The sequence below is a fragment of the Odocoileus virginianus genome, chromosome 11 (assembly GCF_023699985.2).
Source record: "Odocoileus virginianus isolate 20LAN1187 ecotype Illinois chromosome 11, Ovbor_1.2, whole genome shotgun sequence".
In the NCBI taxonomy this organism is placed as follows: Eukaryota; Metazoa; Chordata; class Mammalia; order Artiodactyla; family Cervidae; genus Odocoileus; species Odocoileus virginianus.
The window spans coordinates 57111791-57127684 of NC_069684.1; the positions used below are offsets into that span (position 1 = coordinate 57111791).

General features: G+C 36.4%; 1 protein-coding gene across 2 annotated transcripts in view; it reads right to left on the reverse strand.

The window, feature by feature from the left end:
• The window catches only part of SPATA17 (spermatogenesis associated 17), a 217263-nt gene that overhangs the window by 45375 nt on the left and 155994 nt on the right, over positions 1-15894 (reverse strand). For both annotated transcript variants that reach the window (XM_070474511.1, XM_070474510.1), the window contains one exon: positions 3880-4015. In XM_070474511.1, coding sequence (XP_070330612.1) covers positions 3880-4015 — 136 coding nt within the window. The remainder of the gene's footprint in view (positions 1-3879; positions 4016-15894) is intronic.

Sequence of the window (15894 nt, forward strand, 5' to 3'; positions counted from 1 at the left end):
CTGGTGACAGCAGATTCAATCACCGGGTGCCATGGGCAAGCAGTCACAGTCCCACCCAAGTTTCTGCAGACAGCGACGTGCCACATTAAATCTATGATGTGTTCCACATCCCACTCCATCCCAAACGCCGTCGACGGTAAAGGTCAACTTTATGTTCTGTGCAATATGCTTAGGCTCTCTAAATTAATTCTTTGGAGTACTAGATATTTTTATGCTTTGTAGCTTATAAAATTCTGTTTAGGACCAAAATGCATGTGAAAATAACACAAAAGGGCTGCTCCACTGCTGTAATTCACCTATAATAAGGCATAGGAGAAGCTCTGTCAACATGAACCATCTTAAAAGTCTCTTCTTGAATTTTGCAAATAAGGGAAAACATGAAGTGGTTCTATTATAGTCAGTTGTCCAAAATGCATATAAACTCATTCTTATTCAGATAAAGGCCTGAGACTATCATTTCTGCTTCAGTAAATATGAACATGTGTGGATGTTTTGACAATCAAAAGAATGTTTTTAGTAGATAATTTTTTCTTGGCCAACTATTTTAGACCTAGTCAGATAGATGAAGTTAATAGTGACTGATAGATTGTCCTTATTTAATTTCATTTCTCTTTCAGATATTGAGATCAGCACAACAAAGAATTTATAAATACAAAGTCTTTAGGTGAACTTAAAAAAAGTTTGACCATTTAAGACACAGACCTAGAATCTAACAATTAACTTGGAGCGTTTTACAGTTAGATAAAAGAAATATGAGTAAATTATATGATATGTATACATTATTATTGATTTCCATAAATTCAAAAAATGATATACATATTATTTTTCATTATTGATTTTCATACTATCAGGAAAAATTATATTATTAGCTCTTAATCTGCTTTGTGATGTCTTTATATACTGTTATATATACATGTCAATAGCATTAAAATAAAACAAAAATATTAAATACTATTTATTAACTGATTTAATGTGAATATGATTGGAGAAAGAAAACATTTTACTTTTCTCTCAATGTATACCTTTTATCATAATTGTATAACAAATGGCCTGACAGTTACAACGTCCATGCTTAAAGAAAACAAAAGAAAAAAATTCTCCAGGCAGACAAACTTAAAACATGATGCAAAGGGTGGAGAACAGGAACCAAATATATTTGTTTCTTAACTTCAGTAAATCTAATGCATTCAACTAAATCTGATGTATATTTAAATGTTTGTAAATAGTCCATCTTCCAATAGAAGCAGCACAAAACTACACCGGTCTTTTCCCTCTTCAACATTTTGAACTCAACAACTTGCTAAAACTATCCTTCATCTACTAATAATGAATAAGTTGTGGTCTCATGTCTCCAAAATCAATAAACATAGTTTTATATAAAATAAAGAAAAATTAGCGGGCTTTTACTCATTTATTGGGTACAAGTTCACCCAGATCACTGGGCAGCAAGTCAAAACATAAAATATTTCCATAGAAACAATAGAATGGCTATCCTGTACTTCCTACAAGGAATAATTTGTCAATCTAATAAGGTTATTTTAAGAGAGCAGAGGAAGTGGAAGAGAAGGAAATGAGGAATAAAATTAAATTTGCATTTAATATCTTTCTATGTGATTCTGTGCAAGTGGATTAATGATTTATTAAGACATAAGGAATCTCTACACTTTCCTAGTTTTCAGGATCTACAAGAACGATTATTTGTCATTAACTTTTCAAGTATGTATACTTTCTAAAAGTATATAGAGACAACAATGATTCCTCCAAAAGAACAAAATAAGCTTTTTTTTTAGTGACGATCCAAGAGTCTCTATAACTTGCTTAATCTAGTTAGATGAATGCATAGTCTTGGAATATGTCAAACATATGAATAAACCTATGGCATAAAACCCAAAAGAACCATATTATTTTAGGAAAGAAACACTGGTGCAAGGATCTTTCTTATACTGAAGTAGCTCAGTGTCCTAAGGTAAGTCACTTACATGTTAAAGAAATGAAATGAGAATTTCCTTGAATTAAATAGAATGGTGATGGCTTAACAGCAAAACATAAAATTCACGTCAAATAGAAAAATGAGATGTAGATCATATTATGTACATTTTAAATACAAAATTAAAAGGTTTAAAATCATATGTACCCTATATTCTGAATGGCTGCATATTAGGTAAAAAACAAATGTCTAGCATAATCTTGCTACGGATTTTTATGTAATAATGTTGTTATCAACTTTCAGGTTTGTCAGTCAGTGGACCAGACTGAACTACTCATTGCACATATTCCTTATGCCATGGAATTACTGTTTAGTGTTCTAGAATACCATTTAAAAAAACAAAACAAAAAAAGACTTAGCTACCGAAGAAAATGGGACTTCCCAAGGAATCCAGGCATGAGTTCCCTCTGACAATGCCATTATTTACAATGTCTTTAAAAAAGAACTTTTCTTAGAATTTATTAAAGAAAGATCTAATTTCCCTTAAAGGTCTAACAGGTTTCTTTCACTTGAGTAGTGAGGAGGCCTCTGCAACTTTTGTTCTCTGCACCCTAGATCCCAACAGGTTGTATTTCCTAAGTCTCTGACCACCATAGTCACGCGCACGCATGCTCAGTTGCTCAGTCATGTCAGACTCTTTGCAACTCCATGGACTGCAGCCCGCCCAGCTGCTTTGTCCATGGGATTCTCCAGGCAAGTAGACCGGAGTGGGTTGCCATGCCCTCCTCCCAGTCCCCCTTTATGTTGTGGGCATAGGTGCTCTTCTCATCGAAGATTGTTGCCCCTTGTTTAAATTTCTAGAATGTGACCTACGTTGCATTTGCCACTTGATAAGGTGCCTTCAGGGTCTCCCCTGGGGGCTCAGCAGTAAAGAATCCGCCTGCAATGCAGGAGACATGGGTTCGATCCCTGGATTGGGAACATCCCCTGAAGAAGGGCATGGCAACCCACTCCAGCATTCTTGCCTGGAGAATTCCGTGGACAGAAGAGCCTGGCAGGCTATAGTCCATAGGGTCGCAAAGAGTCAGACACGACTGAAGCAACTTAGCACGCACGCACACAAGCAAGGTGTCTTAAATCCTTTTGGTAGGAGACTGTGTGTAAATGAATAAATCCTCCTTGACAGAGTACCCATAGAAACAATAGGCCTGGTAGTGTGTGGAACTCAGTAGCTCTAAGCCCTTTCCAGAATATAATTTCCTGCTCCACTTTATCTGTATAATTTTGATATGAGTAAGTGAGTTTCTAACTGCTAGGCAATAGGTTTAAAACCTAGTAAGAACTTTCCTTGTTACCTCCTATTGTGTAAGTCATGTAGGTAGGTGTTTTCCCATTTTAGAAATTTTTATTTAAGTGCTAGCAACTATAATTCTGGAATCCAAAAGTAAATATTTATATGCTTTTTCTTTTTCTATGTCATATATATAGATAGGATATCACATATATCTCCCCTTCCTTCCTTCCCTTCCTCCCTCCTACCCTCCCCTTCTTCCTTTTTCCCTTCCTTTCTTCTTCTTTCTTTCCTACATACCTATTCACATATACATGGAGGTTGAAAGAAAACAAAGAAGCACTGATCTCCATGCCTGAGAGTTAGCTTAACTCTATTCCACAGATTCAGACTTGACCCTAACTGGCTTTGCCAAAGCTAATGACCCCAGGGTGGCTGAACCATAAAACACAAGAGCACAACAGCAACAAAAAAATCCACAAAAATACTTAAACCACTTACTGACACAGTAAGCTGCACAATCTTCCTATAAAATAGCTAAAAATAATTCTGTAACCATGAAGGTGTTAGTTGTAATGACAGTATATTTGCTATAATCAGTGTCCCTTTTTAGCCTTTTAAAAGAAACACTATTTTTCTTTTTAATGTTGCATCAACTCACCTTGTTACAGATCCATCTCTTAGGATTTTCATCTCGGAAATGTTGAGTTCCGTAAGCATCAGGACCATATTTGCTTGATAAATGCATTGTTGGGACGTATTTTTTGTTTTTATGGTAGGAAGAAAATGGCAAAAACCTGAAAAGACATTCAGGTAATAGTCTTAATTTGATTTGTAGAGACATTTGAATAAAAAAAAACAATTTCAAGAAGTCATAAATTATAGGGAAATAACACATGGCTTGGAATCAGAAAACTAGGTCTTCACTTCAATCTTGGCTACTGACTACCTCTGTTACTAACTTCTATGAATCTTCATTTCTTATTCCACAAACGGAGATACTAAAATTTTACAGAATTTTGTGGGTCTCAAATATTTGCTAACTATAGAAAATGTTAATTAATTAATCAATTGTGCCAAGTAACTCAAGACTCATCACATAAGTAAAAATGCCCTTAATAAGATGGTATTCCCCAAATGTAAAGGATGGCTACCATTGGCAACTCTCATTGAAATGGGCTTTCTTCAACTCTTAACTTACCCAAATAATAAAGGCATTCTTGGCACAGAGTATGGATAAAGAAGCTTTTGAGTCAGTCAGACCTATATTTGCATCTTAGCTTTGCCCTGCTACCTGTGTTCCGTCATGCTGCAGAGTAATTGGCAGGAAAGTATTAGTCGCTCAGTCACATCTGACTGTTTGAGAATCCATGAACTGTAGCCCACCAGGCTCTTCTATCTATGGGATTTTTTTCCAGGAAAGAATATGGAGGGGGTCATCACTCGCTTCTTCAGGGGATCTTCCTGACCCAGGGATCAAACCCAGGTCTCCCGCATTGCAGGCAGATTCTTTACCATCTGAGCCATGAATGAACAATTCAATATACACAAAATTTAACATGATGCTGAAAACAGTAAGTGTTCAGCAAACAATGCTATTGCAAAAGTAGAAGTAGCTTATTGTGACAGCTTTCTGTATCATCACCACTACCATCATCATCACCATTTTCATTATCATTATTACTTTTAATGTTATTTTGATCAACACAAAAATGAAAATTTTAAACTCTCACAGAACATCTAAGATTGTGACACATTTATAGTGTAACCTGATAAATTGTTTAATCCCTCATCAAAATCTTCTGAAATAAGAATAAAGACTTTGTTTTTTTTTTTTTTTTTTTTTGTTATAAGTTCATAGGAAAGAGGACAAAAGAGAAAAAACAGAAGAGGAAAATGCTAACAAGTTTTTGGCACGTGGAATGCAGATAGAAAAGTCGAGTTCCAAAAGAGGAAGAAACCAGAGAGAAATTATGCCATTAGTCCTGCAGGATCCTGGAAGATTCTGGAAGTTACTGCAATGAGTGGGAGTAAAGAATAAAGCTGAAAACAGGTGAGAAATCTATGCAAACCCTCAGGTTTCTCTGCCAGTTCATATATTCATAAAAAGAGTGTATTCTCAGAAATATTATATCAGAAAGCTCTGGGCTCTGGGAAGTAGGCCAGAGTGAGGCACCAAATGGAATATATGAATTCTAATTCAAAGGTTACTCACTGAACTCTTCCCTTGCTCATCTTGAAGTTACCTGGCAGCTTGACTAATAGATTTCAGAAGACTAATTGTTTCTTCTCAAAAGATACTGAGAGTTCCCAGCGCAACAACTTCAAATATCAACATTTGGAAATTTCTTAATTAAAAGTTCATATCCCAGGGTCTATCGGTCAAGTAAGCCACTCTCACACACAAATACACTTTTTAATCTGATGGTTAGAGTTTCCTTTTTAATATGAATTTAAGAATGGATTGTCTTTTGGGGAGACTACCAAGATGGAGGGCTTTCCTAGTGGCTCAGCTGGTAAAGGATCCGCCTGCAATGCAATAGACTTGGGTTCAATCCCCGGGTTGGGAAGATCCCTTGGAGAAGGCAGTGGCTACCCATTCCAGTATTCTTGCCTGGAGAATTCCATGGTTTAATTAGGCATTGGCTCACACAGTAAAGAATCTGCCTGCCAGTGCAGGAGAACTGGGTTTGATCTCTGAGTTGGGAAGATCCCCTGGCGAAGGGAATGGCAACCCACTCCAGTATTCTTGCCTAGTAAATCCCACAGAGAGAGGAATCTAGTGGGCTATAGTCCATGGGGTCACAAAGAGTCAGACACAACTGAGCAACTAACAACAAGATGAAAGAAAAACTCATATCTAAATATAAGAGATAACCTAGAAGAAACATATAATACAGGGAAGAGGAGTAAACATCAGAAAACTTTAATTAATATAATCAAAGGAGACATGGTATCAATAATAATAGAGTTAGATCCTGTTTTAAATACAAGAAACTTTTAGAGGGAAAAAAGCAAGCTCTGGGAAGTAAGTATTTAATTCACAACTAAATTAAATATTCTGCCAAGAAAAATACTTTGAAATTCAGACACAGAAAAAATGAAATTGAGGTTAAACAAATTTTGGGGCAGATGCTGATATTTTCACATATATTATCTTATTTAACTAAGACAAGGAAAGGGCCTTTTTAAAATCTCAATTCAACTGAAATTTCTCCCATTATATTCATGAATTTGTTTAAAAAATAATAAGCTTAGGAAATGTGTTATTTCATCAAGTTTCATACCTCTGTACAATTTCTTTTTAATGTTTATTAAGAAATTCCTTTTAAATATTTTTCCTAAGAAAATACCCTCTACATCTATTTAAGATAAAAAATAAACAGAACACAGAGCTTTGGATATACAAAGTTACACAAGCATGTATTATATATGCCCTTGGGAAAAGAGCTCTCATGTAAGACAGATTATGGTCCTTCCAGTGCTAATTTGCACACGGGATGGACAACACTCACACACAAAATTAATGTGGCCCCAATGTCCCTTAGTATACAGAGGGGGTGCTGTGAGCCGGCTGCTGCACTTACACTTTTTATCACTTCTGAATTGCATTTTAATAGTACATTTTTCTTTTGTGTCTGGGCAAAATTTGCTTTCTCAAGGGACAGGATGGCTGAAAAGATAAGGCTGAAAGACTAGGTATTTCCCTGCACATGAATTAATTTTAATTCCATTGAGCCATAATGTTTCATTAGAGAAACATGTAGTGCATATTAAGTGCACATGTGTATGTGTATATCTGTACATATAATGAAACTATTTAGATTCATTTTATAAATAATATTTAAAAATCTATCTTCAAATTCAGAAGAAATTACTTAAGTCTCAGATAGATGCTCTATAAAAGTACAAACAGCCATGCAAACCCTAAAACTAAATTGAGCTTTCAATCAAAAGTTTAGACAATGATCAATTTTACTTTTAAAATGGTATCTTCTAACAGTTATAAATATATATTCAGATGTGCTTTATTCTTGCAGAGAGTGCTTTTCAATTAACTGAACATTATATTAAAGAAGAAGGTGTTATGGGTTTGCCTATTAATTTTTATAATTTCCTCAAAGACACAGATCTGGCAGAAATTCTTAAATTCAGTGTGGGGATACAGTGGTATATACAAATAAGTCATTACTTGAGTGTCTGCAGAGTTAGAAAAGAATTGGTAGAGGTCTCAGGAAGCAAAAATTAAAATTAATCAACATATACAAAATATATGAAAGTGAGTTAGAGAATGAAAACGGATTCTGAAGAAACTGAAAGAGGCTCAGCATAACTAGAAAACTGAGTTCTTTATGAAGGAAGCAAAGGAGATCATGAACAGCTTTATAGCAGAGATGACTATAGAGGCCCTAGGAGACTATGTATAGAAATATATTACAGATCTTTATAAATTGTGAAGCATTTTTCTCCATATATATTGATTGCCCAAAAGAGTAGTTATCCAAGTCATGATGAACCCTGACTTAGGTAAATCATTTCAAACTGGGCATGGAGATAATGATTCATAGATAGTGAGACACATAGCTAGGGAACAAGTCTCAAATACCTGTTCAGGTTTCAAACATGTCCTAGAGAAGCCTTCTCTCTGTTAAAGGGCTACTAATGAAACATATGTATTAAGCTCAAAGCAGGATTAAGGGTACTTTATTACAAGTTAGGAATTTGACTCTAGATAACAATAAATTCTCCAATGAGTTAAGATCACAATAAATTCTCCACTGAGTTATGCAAAGCATGTGAATTAAGTCTTTTCGCCTGGGCTAGAGGCAGGAAAAAAGGGCCAACTAGACCAAGTTTGAATGCAGAGTGCATTTGGAATGCAGAGTTCCAAAGAATAGCAAGGAGAGATGAGAAAGCCTTCCTCAGTGATCAATGCAAAGAAACAGAGAAAAACAATAGAATGGGAAAGACTTAGAGATCTCTTCAAGAAAATTAGAGATACCAAGGCAACATTTCATGCAAAGAGGGGCACAATCAAGGACAGAAATGGTATGTACCTAACAGAAGCAGAAGATACTAAGTAAAGGAGGCAAGAATACACAGAAGAACTGTACAAAAAAGATCTCAATGACCCAGATAACCACGATGGTGTGATCACTCAACTAGAGCCAGATATCCTGGAATGTGAAGTCAAGTGGGCCTTAGGAAGCCTCACTATGAACTGAGCTAGTGGAGGTGATCGAATTCCAGCTGTGCGATTTCAAATCTTAAAAAATGATGCTGTAAAAGTGCTGTACTCAATATGCCAGCAAATTTGGAAAACTCAGCATTTGCCACAGGACTGGAAAATGTCAGTTTTCATTCCAATCCCAAAGAAAGGCAACGCCAAAGAATGTTCAAACTACTGCACAATTGCACTCATCTCACATGCTAGCAAAGTAATGCTCAAAATTCTCCAAGCCAGGCTTCAACAGTATGTGAACTGAGAACTTGCAGATGTTCAAGCTGGATTTAGAAAAAGAAGAGAAACCAGAGATCAAATAACCAACATCCGTTGGATCATCAAAAAAGCATGAGAGTTCCAGAAAAACATCTATTTCTGCTTTATAGACTATGCCAAAGCCTTTCACTGTGTGGATCACAACAAACTGTAGAAAATTCTTCAAGAGATGGGAATACCAGACCACCTGATCTGCCTTCTGAGAAGTCTGTATGCAGGTCAAGAAGCAGCAGTTAGAACCAGACATGAAACAATGGACTAGTTCCAAAATGGGAAAGGAGTATGTCAAGGTTTATATTGTCACCCTGCTAATTTAACTTATATACAGAGTACATTATGTGAAATGCCGGGGTGGATGAAGCACAAGCTGAAATCAAGATTGCCAGGAGAAATATCAACAACCTCAGATACTCGGATGACACTACTCTTATGGAAGAAAGCAAAGAATGAAAGAACCTCTTGATGGGAAGTGAAAGAGGGGAGTGAAAAAGCTGGCTTAAAACTCAACATTCAAGAAACTAAGATCATGGCATACAGTCCCACTCAGTCAGTTCAGTTCAGTTCTGTCACTCTCAGTCTTTGTGTCCTACTCTTTGTGACCCCATGAATCACAGCACACCAGGCCTCCCTGTCCATCACCAACTCCCGCAGTTTACTCAAACTCATGCCCATAGAGTCGGTGATGCCATCCAGCCATCTCATCCTCTGTCGTCCCCTTCTCTTCCTGCCCCCAATCCCTCCCAGCATCAGGGTCTTTTCCAATGAGTCAACTCTTCTCATGAGGTGGCCAAAGTATTGGAGTTTCAGCTTCAGCATCATTCTGTCCAAAGAACACCCAGGACTGATCTCCTTTAGGATGGACTGGTTGGATCTCCTTGTAGTCCATGGGACTCTCTTCATGGCAAATAGATGGGGAAACAATGGAAACAGTGACAGACTTTATTTTCTTGGTCTCCAAAATCACTGCAGATGGTGACTGCAGCCATGAAATTAAAAGATGCTTGCTCCTTGGAAGAAAAGCTATGACTAATCCAGACAGCATATTAAAAATGAGAGACATTACTTTGCTGACAAAGGTCCATCTAATCAAAGCTATGGTTTTTCCAGTAGTCATGTATAGATGTGAGAGATGGACCATAAAGAAAGCTGAGAGCCGAAGAATTGATGCTTTTGAATTGTGGTGCTAGAGAAGACTCTTGAGAGTCCTTTGGACTGCAAGGAGATCCAACCAGTCCATCCTAAAGGAAATCAGTCCTGAATATTCCTTGGAAGGACTAGGTCAGGAGAAACTCTGGAGAGAGGTAGCCTTCATGGAATGTGACCCTGGGTGGGACAGGTCCCCCCAAAGAGCAGCATTCGCCCTCCCTGAGCTGAAGGGGGTGGAGATGGGGGAGAAGGGGAGGCAAGGAAACCAAAGAGAGATGTCCACTTTCCCTAGAGGCAGCTCCTTATAACACAGAAATGAATATTCAATTCTGGGCCTGTATTATCAGATAAGCAAATAAGCAACAGTAAATACCAGGGGACTTGATTCATAGTTAATTCAATCCACCATTGTGCCTTGTTCAGTCATGTCCAACACTTTGCGACCCCATAGACTGTAACCCTGCTAGCTCCTCTGTCCATGGGATTTCCCCAGCAAGAAACCTGGAGTGGGCTGCATTTCCTCCTCTGGGGATCTTCTAGACCCAGGGATTGAACTCCTGTCTCCTGCATCTCCTTCACTGGCAGGCAGAGTCTTTACCTGGTGAGCCATTGAGAAATCCCACCAGATATGTCTTAATCTGTTCAATAATACTGTGTTTAGACACTGTGAGTGTAAAAAGGTGAATAAGCGTCCTAAGACCTCATCCTAAGACCCTTAAAATTTAATGAGGGAAAGAGCAAATAGCCGTACCAGTATACAAGGGGAGAAAAACAAAATTTGATGATAAAGCAAAAACAAAAGAGTATGGGAACAGAAAGCACTGGAGAAATATCTAATCTGTTCTTTAACAAGTGGGTCAGAGTTCACTAGGCAGAAATGAAAACCGAAAAAGAGGATGCAAAAGTCGTAGACCGGTATGAATACAGGCTCAGAGGTAAAACTTGGAACCCACATGTGGGGTCTTGGATGTATGTAGTTCGTTGGCCTTGAAACTAGGAACAATGCTCCGCATAGGGTGCTTATACTGGCTCCTCTCAGAAGAGGTAAAGCTTCTGCAGCCTTATCTTATCTTCCTTAATATCACTGTGGAATACTGTCCTCAGCTACTTTAACCTTTCCTCACAGATTCTATCACCAAACTCTATAACCATCTCTAGGGCTCTGTGTGGCCCTATGAGGGCAGACCTGCCCACAGCACGTTGAAGGCTGATCTACACTGGGGCCAGAGGAAGGGTGGCCCATTCCTCTCTCTCAAAACTATGCTGCTAAAGTCCATATATATGTGTTAGTATACTGTAATGGTCTTTATCTTTCTGGCTTACTTCGCTCTGTATAATTTAGAAAGATGGTAATGATAACCCTATATGCAAAACAGAAAAAGAGACTCAGATGTATAGAACAGACTTGTGGACTCTGGGAGAAGGCGAGGGTGGGATGTTTCAAGAGAACAGCATTGAAACATGTATATTATCTAGGGTGAAACAGATAACCAGCCCAGGTTGGGTACATGAGACAAGTGCTCGGGCCTGGTGCACTGGGAAGACCCAGAGGGATCGGGTGGAGAGGGAGGTGGGAGGGGGAACCGGGATGGGGAATACATGTAAATCCATGGCTAATTCATTTCAATGTATAACAAAAACTACTGTAATGATGTAAAGTAATTAGCCTCCAACTAATAAAAATAAATGGAAAAAAAAAAAAAACAAAACTATGCTGCTCATTAATACGAGTTTTCTAGAACCCATCCACAGAGAAGGAATGGAGATGCAGATGTCAAGAACGGACTTGTGGACACAGTGGAGGAAGCAAAGAGTGGGACAAACAAGAGGAAGAAGCATCGACATATACACACACATTCCCATGTGCAAACAGATAACTGGAGAGAAGTGATTGCACAACATAGGGAGCCCAGCTGGATGCCCTGTGATCACCTAAAGGGGTGAGGTGGGGAGGGGAGGAAGGTTCAAGAGCGGGGGACATATGTATAATTAGGACTGATTTGTGTTGCTGTGTGGCAGAAACAAACATAACATTGCAAAGTAACTTTCCTCCAATTAAAAAAAATAAATTTAAAAACATTATGTTACTAAATTGAAAGCCTGGTGATCTTTTGATACCAAATGTCTGATATTTTCCTTCCTTTCACTGGAGGTATCTTACTAATGAACTCTAAAGTGAATACTTTAAAGCCTTCACTCTCTTCATTTGGAAAAAAATTAACAAAAATAAACTTTTCTATCATCACTGATTGCATAAAAAATGATTTCATCTTCAAATCTGGAAACCTCCTACACTTCATAGTCAATAAAATATGAGATGCTAGCATAGCAAATATAGTCATATGAATTGTACTGTCTTTGTATTTGACTAATTGAATTTCATAGACTCAAAGGATAGTTTACTTCTATCTTAAGAGTGCTTCTAAGATGCTATTGTTTTTTAACTAAAAAATGACCAAAGAATCAGAAAAGTTGTCAGTTTTATCATATATGCTACACAGAGTGGGAAATAAACCAATTATTTTTTTATTGTTCTTATAGGGGAACCATAGAACATGCTGAAGAAATCACAAGCTGCATTAATAAAGATATTGGTCAATGAGCAGCCTGACTTGTTCCAATCATTGACAACACTGGGAGGGCAGACAGGCCTAAATGAGATACAAGAGTCAGTGTGGGTGTTCACCCCAGGATCTCTGCTGAAAGGTCTATCTAAAATACTTGCAAAAGGAGAAGCTGGATTAAGAGTTTAGCAATGTTCGAAATAGAGCAGTTACTTAATTGTGTGGTATAAAAAAAGAGAATAAAAGGGAAAAAAATCCACTGTAGGCTAATTAACAGAAAGGAATTCCCTTAATTCCAGAGGCAATTCCCTCTGGTCTACAAAACTTAATTTGACAAGCAAGAACGCCTAGGTATAAAAGTTTGCAAAGAGCTGATGAAAGAATTAGGAGAGAAAATATGAACAAGGCAAGTCAATTTAATCTAACAAACTAATCAACAAACAAAAATTTCCATGTTATCATAAAAGTACACCTGCTCAAATATTACATATTCTATTAGAGTCTAGTATTTTAATCATTATTGTAATATATAAAATAGCAAATTTAATGTTTTGAGGGCTGAGTTATAGCCAGTTCATTTCTGATTTCATTGTTAGATGACTTAGTTCTCATTAACCAACTGTAGGAATTTTTTTTTGGGTAAAGCATTTTTAAAAGCCACTCAGTTGGAAATATACAAATTATTTATGTCAATTGTATATGAAATAGGATGAGAATGTTTTAAATTGGTAGTATGTATAACTGACAATGAATATTGACTAAATATAATGAATTAATAGTGAATATATAACATTTCATGATACATGTAAGTGAAATCATTGTTCCATACACCTTAAACTTACATAGTGCTGTATGACATATCTCAATAAAACTGGAAAAAATGAATACTGAATAATTTTAGCCCTTCTAAAAAAATCAGGTCAACTGTCCCATTCATAAGAAAGGGTTATAAAATACTGAATATCTCCTTTTCCCTTTATAACATAGAATAATGTAAGTCTGAGAATGAATTTGGCAATTAAAGATATCTTTTTAAAATCTTCAATATGAGAAATAAAGTGTTTTCACTGTATGCATTAATAATATAAATGTCCAGATAAACCTAATGTATATAGCTCATTAATACCAACAGAGGAATTTCAAAAACATCACCTAATAATCTATCAAGATGTTTTATCTAGTAGAGCTTCAGTTAAAGAGATGTTTGTAAAATGAGTAACAACTTGAAATAGGAATTAGGCAGACCATTTATGGATGAAGACAGCTTTCGTTGAGATTTTAATATAACTATGGCTATAAGCATTTAATATATAAAGTGTTTCAAACTTAGAGTAAAATTCATAGCAGAAATTGAAAACTCATAAACTATTCAAGCAGCAGTATCAATAACATAAATTTCTCCCCCAGGGTGGTAATATAATATTTAAATATAAAAAATGCAAATGGCTAGACTATCTGTTCAGCTAGATAGTGAGCTTGTATTACAAACTTCTAAATTTAAATGGGAAGACTTATTTTGCCCTTCTCCTTACAGTTTTCTTAGCTTAAGAGGACTAGCATTCCCTGGATATATTATTATTATTATTATTAATAATCTCCAGGCATGCTGATTCAATAACTTCTTTACATCTGTGCAACTTTCTGAAACATATTTTACAGAGTTGACTTTACTTTCCTCGAGCTAATTATGGAAAACTTAACCAAAAAAAGAAAAGTCTCTACTAAAGAGATATTGAATTTAAATGCCCCAGCTACATAGCATTCACACAGGCTCTTCTTTTAATAGGCCACTTACAACATTAGATGTTTTAAGCTCAGATATTTTCAGGACTTCTATAATTGATATTAAAAAACATATAATTAAACAGAGAAATAAGGCTGTGGGAAACACTTGTACAAACTATCCTTAAGAAAGTAAGAATGAAATAAACTGCCACTAAAAATAAAAACTTGCTAAGAAAAAATCAAATGTTCTTTGTTGAGCAGCTATTCCAAACCAGTCTATGGATAAAGGGATGCCATGGCTAACCATACTATCAGCTCTATGAAGCCAGGAGACCTCTGCTACATTGTTCACTGCCTTGTTCTTGGCATCTAACACAGTGTCTGGCACGTATTAGGCTGCCGTAATATTTGAGGAATAACTGAGTGATTAAGTTTGCAAAATGCTATGTAGTATATGACCCCTCTTAGAAGTTTACACTAAATCAAAATATATTTAAGACTGGAAAGCCCTGTAAATTCCAAAAAAAAGTCTAACTATTTCAAATATAATTTCTCCAAAGTTTATTTGATAGGATACTCATTAATATTTTCCAGACTAGAGTTCAAGAGGCAGAGTTTGGAAAATGCTGTTCTGAGTAAGAAAAAGGGAAAAGAAAGGTTGCCCTACTACTGGGACTGCTAGTATAATGCTAATAAAGATTAAAGAGCAGTCACACTTGACTTCATTTCCTCTTGCTTGATTTCTCTTTCAATGAGAATGATTTTTGGTGATCAGATGGATTAAAACAAAACAAATAAAACTAGTTCAAGCTCAAGTTCAATATATTAAAAAAAAAAATGCTTGACAAGGATTGTACCAAGTGTACGGAATAAATCTTGGGCTCTTTCTTGAGGACCTTATAATCTCGAACAAGGGTCTCCAATGTCTGTGTCTGGAAAGGCCAGGCTTTAACACACATTAAGCAAAAACTAAGAGTGCAAACTTGAATCAGTCATTGCCATGTGAGGCCAAGGGCCTGCTGCTTCTAGATCTCCTAATTTTTAATAAAAGCCAGAAAATCTGGAATTTTAAGAGATATAATTACCATTTTAAATTACTTTTCAATCAGTGTAACTTTTTGAAAATTGCAGGGTCCAACTGTAACACACTTGGAAGCTCTAAACAACTGACAAGTTTCTACTTAACAATCTCTCTTCAGAATTTATAAACGAGCACCTCCTCTGTCAATGACTTCCGAGGTTCTAACCAAGATACACTGTCTCTCAAATTAGACTCAATCATCATTAGTTATTCTTTGAAAATTGTGAATGTACCAAAGATATACAAAAATGTTTTTAAAAGCAGAACAATTTATAATTCTGTGATATAAAGGTGGGCTTCACTGTATGTTAATTTCAGCAAGATTCTAAAATGGAGAATATAAATAAGTTAAAATTAAATTCTACAAAAATGGTGCCAATATATTTATCTATATGACACTAATATTATTTCATCTTAATGAAAATAAAGGAGATCAAACCAGTCAATCTTAAAGGAAATATTCACTAGAAGCACTGATGCTTAAACTGAAGTTCCAATACTTTGGCCATCTGATGCAAAGAGCCAACTCTTTGGAAAAGACTCTGCTGCTGGGAAAGATTGAAGGCAGGAGGAGAAGGGGATGACAGAGGATGAGATGGTTGGATGGCATCACGGAGTCAATAGACATGAGTTTGAGCAAGCTCTGGGAGATGGTGAAGG